A 7,111-nucleotide genomic window follows, 5' to 3' on the forward strand; every position below is an offset into this window, starting at 1 on the left:
GGGGGGAGCGCGGGGGATGACGGGAGCGCTTCCGGTTCCGGCGGCGGCGCCCGCGTGAGCGCTCGGGAGCGGCGCGGGGGGGGGGCCGCGCGCGCCAACCGGAACCGGAACCGGGACCCCGGACCGGAAAGGAGAACCGGAAACAGCCTCGGAAGGGCAGCGGGGCCGTAACCGGAGCGCCGCGACCGCCTGGCCTCCGCCATGGCGCTCATCTGCTCCAGTGAGTGCGGAGAGAGAGCGGCCGCGGTAGGGGGGGGGGGCGGGGTCGTTAATGAATGGGGGACCCCGGTCTGCGGGGCGGAGACAGCCGGGGTCACCGGGGGATCACCGGGCAGGGCGTTCCCGAAGCCCCGCTCCCGTCCCATCCCATCCCTCCGTTTTACCCCGCAGTTTCCAACGAGGTCCCGGAGCACCCGTGCGTGTCGCCGGTGTCCAACCACGTGTACGAGCGGCGGCTGATCGAGAAGTACATCGCGGAGAACGGCACCGACCCCGTGAACAACCAGCCCCTGTCCGAGGAGCAGCTCATCGACATCAAAGGTGCCGGGGCCGGGATGGGGAGGGGGAACGGTGCTCCCGGGAGCAGCGGCACTCCCGGAGGAAGCGGCTCCGGGATCGGGAGTGGCGGCGCCCGAGGTGTTTTGGGGTTTGCTGAGGGTGGCCGTGAGATGCCGAACTCCGCTGTGGAGGTTGGGAAAGGGAGGGATAAAGGCAGGGGGTGGGAGCGCGGGGATCCAGAGGGATATGGAGGCCATGGATGATGTGCCCGCCCTTCTTCCAGTCGCGCACCCGATCCGCCCCAAACCCCCCTCGGCCACCAGCATCCCGGCCATCCTGAAAGCCCTGCAGGACGAGTGGGTGAGTGCCGGGGGGGCGTGGCGCGGGGCTGGGCTCCCGGCGTTCCCCGGCTGACTCCGGTGCTTCCCGGCAGGATGCCGTGATGCTGCACAGCTTCACGCTGCGGCAGCAGCTGCAGACCACGCGCCAGGAGCTGTCCCACGCCCTGTACCAGCACGATGCCGCCTGCAGGGTCATCGCCCGCCTCACCAAGGAGGTCACTGCCGCCAGAGAAGGTGACAGGGATGTGTGGCAGTCCCGGGAAGGGGCGCTGGGAAGTGCTTTATCCCGGTTTCCCCTTAAACTTGTTGTGTCCTTGCAGCTCTGGCCACGCTGAAGCCTCAGGCCGGGCTCATCGTGCCCCAGGCGGTGCCATCGGCGCAGCCCAACGTGGCCGTGAGTCCCTGCTCCCCATCCCGGCCTTTGGCCTGCTCCTTCCCAACCCTTTTCCCACTTGTTGCGCCCCAATTCCCTCTCCGCATTCCCTGTCTCTCCATACCTCACAGGGCGCTGGCGAGGCCATGGATCTGGGAGAGCTGGCAGGAATGACCCCGGAGATCATCCAGAAGGTAAGGGGGGATCTTCCATGTGTCCCTCTTGCCACCTTCCCTTGGCAGAATTCCCGGTCTGTGCCCACCCTCTGCTTGTTTTCCAGCTCCAAGACAAGGCGACGGTGCTGACCACGGAGCGTAAGAAGGTGAGTGCCCTTCTCCAAGGATTCCATGGGAGCTGGGATGTGCTATGCTCCAGCAAAGGCTGACATTTATCCCTGTTTTTTCCAGAGGGGCAAGACGGTCCCGGAGGAGCTGGTGAAGCCGGAGGAACTCAGCAAGTACCGGCAGGTGGCCTCACACGTGGTGAGTGCCTGGATGGGAAAGGACTGGAAAACTTTTCCCATGGAGCTGGGAATCCCTTCTCGATTCCCTCTGGGAGCGTTTTCCAGCCGGTGGCGTTAACGTGGCGGGCTCCTCCCTCACACAGGGGCTGCACAGTGCCAGCATCCCAGGAATCCTTGCCTTGGATCTGTGTCCTTCCGACACCAACAAGATCCTCACTGGTAAGGGACCTTTCCTGGGGATTTCCCACCTGGGAGTGGGTGTCCTTCCCTTGTTACCAGGAATTTGAAGGGGATTTGTGGGTTGGCCCCACACTCCCATCCCAGCGCTTCCCTCTCGGTTTTCCAGGTGGGGCCGACAAAAACGTCATCGTGTTCGACAAGAGCTCGGAGCAGATCCTGGCCACGCTCAAGGGCCACACCAAGAAGGTCACCAGCGTCGTCTTCCACCCATCCCAGGTGTGCCCGGCTCTTCCCTCACTTCCAAGATGCCTCAAATTTGGATATCGGCATCATTCTTTGGTGGAATCTCCCATCGGGAGCTCTGGGAGAGCTGAATTCTTCCCGTGTGAACCTTCCCGTGTTGTCCTGCTGTAGGACTTGGTGTTCTCGGCTTCTCCCGACGCCACGATCCGGATCTGGTCCGTTCCCAACGCCTCCTGTGTCCAGGTGGTCCGTGCCCACGAGGGCTCCGTGACCGGGCTCAGCCTCCACGCCACGGGTGATTACCTGCTCAGCTCCTCGGATGACCAGGTGAATCCCTCCCCGTCCCACCGATCCCACCTCTGCTTCCCAGCCCTTCTGTATCCAACACGCTTTCTCTCTCCCAGTACTGGGCTTTCTCGGATATCCAGACAGGCCGCGTCCTCACCAAGGTGACGGATGAGAGCTCTGGATGTGGTAAGGCCTGGAGTTGATTATCCCCATCCTGGGGATCCCTTGGCTCCTGGAGTTCATGGGAACTCCTTTTGGGGGGGGGGTGTCTGGGTAGCCTTCCCAACCTTCCTGAGTCTTCCCAACCCTTCCAATCTCCCCAACTCTTCCAACCTCATCAACCCTCTTGAGCCTTCCCAGCCTTCCAAATCTCCCCCAGCCCTTTTGGAGGGTCTTCCCAGCCCTCCCAGTCTTCCCAAGCCTCTGAGTCTCCCGCTGTCTCCGCAGCTCTCACCTGTGCCCAGTTCCACCCAGATGGGCTCATTTTTGGGACGGGAACAATGGATTCCCAAATCAAGATCTGGGATCTGAAGGTGAGGGCTAATGGGAATGTGCGGGAACAGAGGGTGGTTTGGGGATCAGTCCCAAGGAGCGGGACTTTGAGGAGCATTTTTGGAAGTTTTCTCCAAAAATCCCAAGCTTCCAGCTCCAGAGCAGCCGCTGGTGGCACCGTGACCACGCAGGTCAGTTGGGAACGATGGCGCATTCCAGTGCCGCAATTCCCTCTGACCACCTTATCCCCAGGAACGCACCAACGTGGCCAACTTCCCGGGACACTCGGGCCCCATCACCAGCATCGCCTTTTCCGAGAACGGATACTACCTGGCCACGGCAGCCGACGACTCCTCGGTCAAGCTCTGGGATTTGAGGAAGCTCAAGAACTTCAAGACGTTGCAGCTGGATAACAACTTCGAGGTGTGCGATGTCCCTTTTTCCCTCCCTCCATGGCCTCTCTGCTCCAGGGGTTGTGGCATCCCAAAAAAAGGCTGTTTGGAGCTTTCCCAATGCCTCGTTGTGCTTCCTTTCCGCAGGTGAAATCCCTGATTTTCGACCAGAGCGGGACCTACCTGGCGCTGGGCGGGACCGATGTCCAGATCTACATCTGCAAGCAGTGGACGGAGATCCTCCACTTCACAGGTGAGGGGTTGTGGGAATCATGGAAGTGGCCGGGGTGGGAATGGGACAAATCCACTCGGAATTGTGACTGTGGATTGTTTCCTGTCCCCAGAGCACAGCGGCCTGACCACGGGAGTGGCCTTTGGCCACCACGCCAAGTTCATCGCTTCCACAGGCATGGATCGGAGCCTCAAGTTCTACAGCCTGTAGCCCTGGAAGTGGGGCTGGCATTTTTTGGGATTCGGGGTGGGAGGTGGGTGGGAATATCCGTGTGGGATTATCCAAGTGGGATTAAGCCCCTCTGTTGTAGCTGTTGGCACAGGGGAAGTCGGACATCGCCTTCCCCGTGGCTCCATGAGTTTATTGTTTAGTTTTTTTCCCCAATTCTGTGTGTTTTCCGCCTTTAGATTGTTTTGTGCTTGTAACTGGTTTGACAAAAAAACCCCAATCCCGGTGCTGGTGGAAGTTTGAGGCCAGGATGTGTGGAAGGAGGGAGGGAAGGGAGCACTGTGCAGGTTTTGTAAGGAGTTACTTAGTTTCAGTATGGAAATAAAGAATTATTCCCTGTCATCCCACCTGGAAGAGGCTCCTGTGAAGGGCTGGGGTGTAGCAGGGTGGGATTTGGGAGGCTGTGGCTGCTTCCAGGTGGGGAATGGGGATGAGGGACCCTTTTTCCCCCCTCCTAAGGACAAACCACCCTTAGAGCCGTGCTGTGCACTGGTTTATTTTTCTAGCTTTCCCAGAGATAGCGGCATCTGGGTAGAGGCAGGAGCTGTCAGGAAGAAGAGGAGGAGGAGATAACTTCAGGGGATGAAGGGGGTTTTGGGATGAAGGGGTTTTTAGGGAACAGAAGGCACTGACCCCTCAGCCTCTCTGCTGAGTTCCCCCTCCCTTGGGAACGTTGGGAAAGATGACGCATCCCTGGGATGTGACTGTCCCCACGCCGTCACCTGTGCTCCTGTCCCCCAGAGACCTCCGTGCTCCTGTGGGGAGCAGCAGGTTGGCTTGGGAAGAGGGGGATACGCAGAGATCCCCCCCAAACCCCTGGAGGCTCCCAGACTCACGTGAGGGCACTCCCAGCTGGCAGGAGGGCCGGCAGGGCTCTGGCTGGGCTAGGTGGCACACGGAAGCGCTGCAGGAGATGTACACCTGGGAGCCACGGGAATGCCAGCGTCACCTGGGGATCCCCAAAAAGGGTCCCCACAAGCCTCAAGGGACCCCCACAAAGCGCCCCCAAACCTTGAGGTACTCCCAAAAGCAGCGTGAGCTTCTCAAAAGGGTGTCACCCTGGGAGCAGGGGTAGGTGTTGGGATGGGAGATTCCCAACACTGAGGGATTCCCAACAATGAGGGATTTAGGGGGATCCCCCTCACCTCCCCCTCCAGCACAGCCATGCCGGAGGTCTCCACGAAGGCAAAGGTGGAGATGACAAAGCGCTGGTAGTGGCTCGGGAAGGGCAGCTCTGGAGAGGCCGGACCCACTGGAATCAGCCGCGTCCTGTAGTTGTCCCCTTGGAAGGGACACCTGGGCAGGAAATGAGGACACTGTGTCAGCACAGTGATATTCCCCCCCCCAGTTCCATCTTCCCATCCTTTTCCACTCACCCCTCTACCAGGATGGGCCACTGGGGCTGGGATGTGGCGTGGGAGCCGGGGGAGGCCCAGCAGTGGTGCAGCACCAGCACCAGATTGGGATCCGTCTTCTGGAGCAGCCGGACTTCCACGTAAATGGGGTCCCGGAGCACCCTCACCAGGGGGAAGTCGCCCACAGGGTGGTAGGAGCTGTAGGATTCATCTGCGGGAATGTTGGGAGGGGTTGAGCGGGATGGGGAGTGGGATGGGGAGTGGGATGGGGAGTGGGATGGGGAGTGGGATGGGGAGCACTGACCGGTGGCGATCCGCAGCTGGAGCCCCAGCGGGCCTGGCATGGCCAGGGGGGCGGCCGTGGGGGGCACGGCCACCTCCACTCCCAAGGGAAGGAGGTCACTGGCGTTGTAGATGCACCGAGCTCGGAGACTGGGGAAAAGAGGGAGAGAAAAGTGGGAGACTCCCAAATCCTCCCTCAGCCCAAATTGTGGAGACACCACCAAGGACGTGGCAGGAGCGAGGAGTGGGTGAATCCAAGGGGGACTCCGGGCTCTCTGCCTGGATTTTCACTTACATGTAGACGCTGTCCCGGGTGATGGAGCCGCGGGGGGATCCCTGGATGTCGATGGTGGAGATCAGCTGGTTCTCATAGATCAGCCTGTCCTCGATCACCTGTGCGGGGAACATGGGAACGAGAAAGGGAAACATCCTGAGAGATACATGGATCAGGATCTGAGGCAGGAGGCAGCTTGTGGGTGAGCTCTTTATCCTGAAGTTTTGGAGGGGGAAATGCGGGACTGGGAGCATCCTGGGGGCCACTTCTATCCTGAAGGGACCCCACCATGCCCACCTTGGGCTGTGCCTGGGGTTTTCCCACCCTACCTGGACGGTGGTGCCGCAGTGGGTGACCGGGAAGCGGAACATGACGAAGGCCTCGGACACGTGGAGGGGCTCACACCCCGCCTGGCTGCTGGCCAGCCGCACGCTGTCCAGGTTGTATGGCGGGGCCACCATTCCCCGCGGGACCACCAGGACGAAGTGTCCCTCCAGCAGGCACTGCACAGTGGCTGCGACACCACGGAGAGGCTCCGTCACCCCCGAGCACCCTCTCCCGGCACCGGGGAGGGATTTTGGGATGTGCCTCCGGGTGTCCTACCGGTATTCCCGTAATAGCAGGGGGTGGCACGGTCCATGTCGTCATAGCAGCATCCGGCCTGCAGGCATCCATCCCGTCCCTGTGGAGCCACACACGCCATCCGGCCCACCGGCACCTGGCACTGCTCCCGTGTCAGCTGCATGCCTGCAGGGAAGCAGAGAGGGGGCACAGCATGGAATCTAGGTTGGAAAAGCACCTTGAGGCCATTTCCCATTGTCCCGGTATCCCTCCATCCCATCTCCCCACCTTACCTGCCCCGGCTGAGGGGTAGAAGAGCACAGTGGACTGCAACAGGGTGGGCTGGGAGTGAATCCCAGGATGCAGCAATCCAGGCTGTGGCTGCAGCCCTGGGCGTCCCAGGCCCAGCTGGGGCTGAGCCTGGAGTCCAGGGCTGAACAAACCCGGCCAGGACGGCAGTCCTGGGCGCACAAAAGCCGGGCTGGGATGGCCGGGATGGAGCAGCCCGGCATGGCCTTGGAGCCCGGTTTGGGAGTTGGAGTGATGACTGGGACGAGAAATTCCCGGCTGGTTTGGGGGCTGAGCTCCTGGGCGCAGGAATCCTGCTGGAGTCTGGGCACCAGTGGGGATCGAGCCAGGCTGGCTGTGGGATACAAGCCCGGGGCGAAGCCGTGGTTGGTTTTGGCCCCTGGGAGGGTTTTGGGATACAAACCCCGGACGAAGTTGCCCTGGTTGGTTTTGACCCCCAGGCTGGTTTTGGGATCCAAACCCTGGACGAATCCCTGGTTGGTTCTGACCCCCAGGCTGCACCATGCCGGGCTGGTTATGGGATACTGACCCCGGACGAATCCCTGGTTGGTTTTGACCCCCAGGATGCACCATGCCAGGCTGGTTATGGGATACTGACCC

At 61.2% G+C, this 7,111-nt stretch overlaps 2 protein-coding genes across 2 annotated transcripts; one reads left to right on the top strand and one right to left on the bottom strand.

The window, feature by feature from the left end:
* Positions 1–72: 72 nt before the first annotated feature.
* Positions 73–4,072, top strand: LOC121672552 (pre-mRNA-processing factor 19). The gene is made up of 16 exons (XM_042045237.1): positions 73–220; positions 391–540; positions 782–858; positions 932–1,073; positions 1,160–1,233; positions 1,344–1,406; positions 1,493–1,534; positions 1,620–1,694; positions 1,819–1,894; positions 2,022–2,131; positions 2,270–2,425; positions 2,503–2,572; positions 2,834–2,919; positions 3,131–3,301; positions 3,418–3,523; positions 3,615–4,072. Exons 1-16 carry the CDS (start codon positions 202–204, stop codon positions 3,710–3,712), a joined length of 1,515 nt encoding a protein of 504 aa, XP_041901171.1. The 5' UTR covers positions 73–201; the 3' UTR covers positions 3,713–4,072.
* Positions 3,922–7,105, bottom strand: LOC121672553 (zona pellucida sperm-binding protein 1-like; the record flags this gene model as incomplete). The annotated part of the gene is made up of 10 exons (XM_042045238.1): positions 3,922–4,274; positions 4,364–4,485; positions 4,567–4,651; positions 4,876–5,026; positions 5,107–5,296; positions 5,390–5,517; positions 5,663–5,760; positions 5,971–6,155; positions 6,245–6,388; positions 6,496–7,105. Coding segments are annotated over 9 exons (1,710 nt in total), but the record flags the coding sequence as incomplete, so codon positions are not given.
* Positions 7,106–7,111: the final 6 nt, after the last annotated feature.

Source organism: Corvus kubaryi, unplaced genomic scaffold (assembly GCF_017639235.1).
Source record: "Corvus kubaryi isolate FWS band 111438036 unplaced genomic scaffold, C.kubaryi_AGA036_p1.0 62754, whole genome shotgun sequence".
Lineage (NCBI taxonomy): Eukaryota > Metazoa > Chordata > Aves > Passeriformes > Corvidae > Corvus > Corvus kubaryi.

What these genes read in the sequence shown, in the direction of transcription:
- LOC121672552 (XM_042045237.1), top strand. An exon ending in TCAAGATCTGGGATCTGAAG is followed by an intron (nt 2,920 to 3,130) that starts GTGAGGGCTAAT and finishes CCTTATCCCCAG; the next exon opens with GAACGCACCAACGTGGCCAA. An exon ending in AGCTGGATAACAACTTCGAG is followed by an intron (nt 3,302 to 3,417) that starts GTGTGCGATGTC and finishes TCCTTTCCGCAG; the next exon opens with GTGAAATCCCTGATTTTCGA.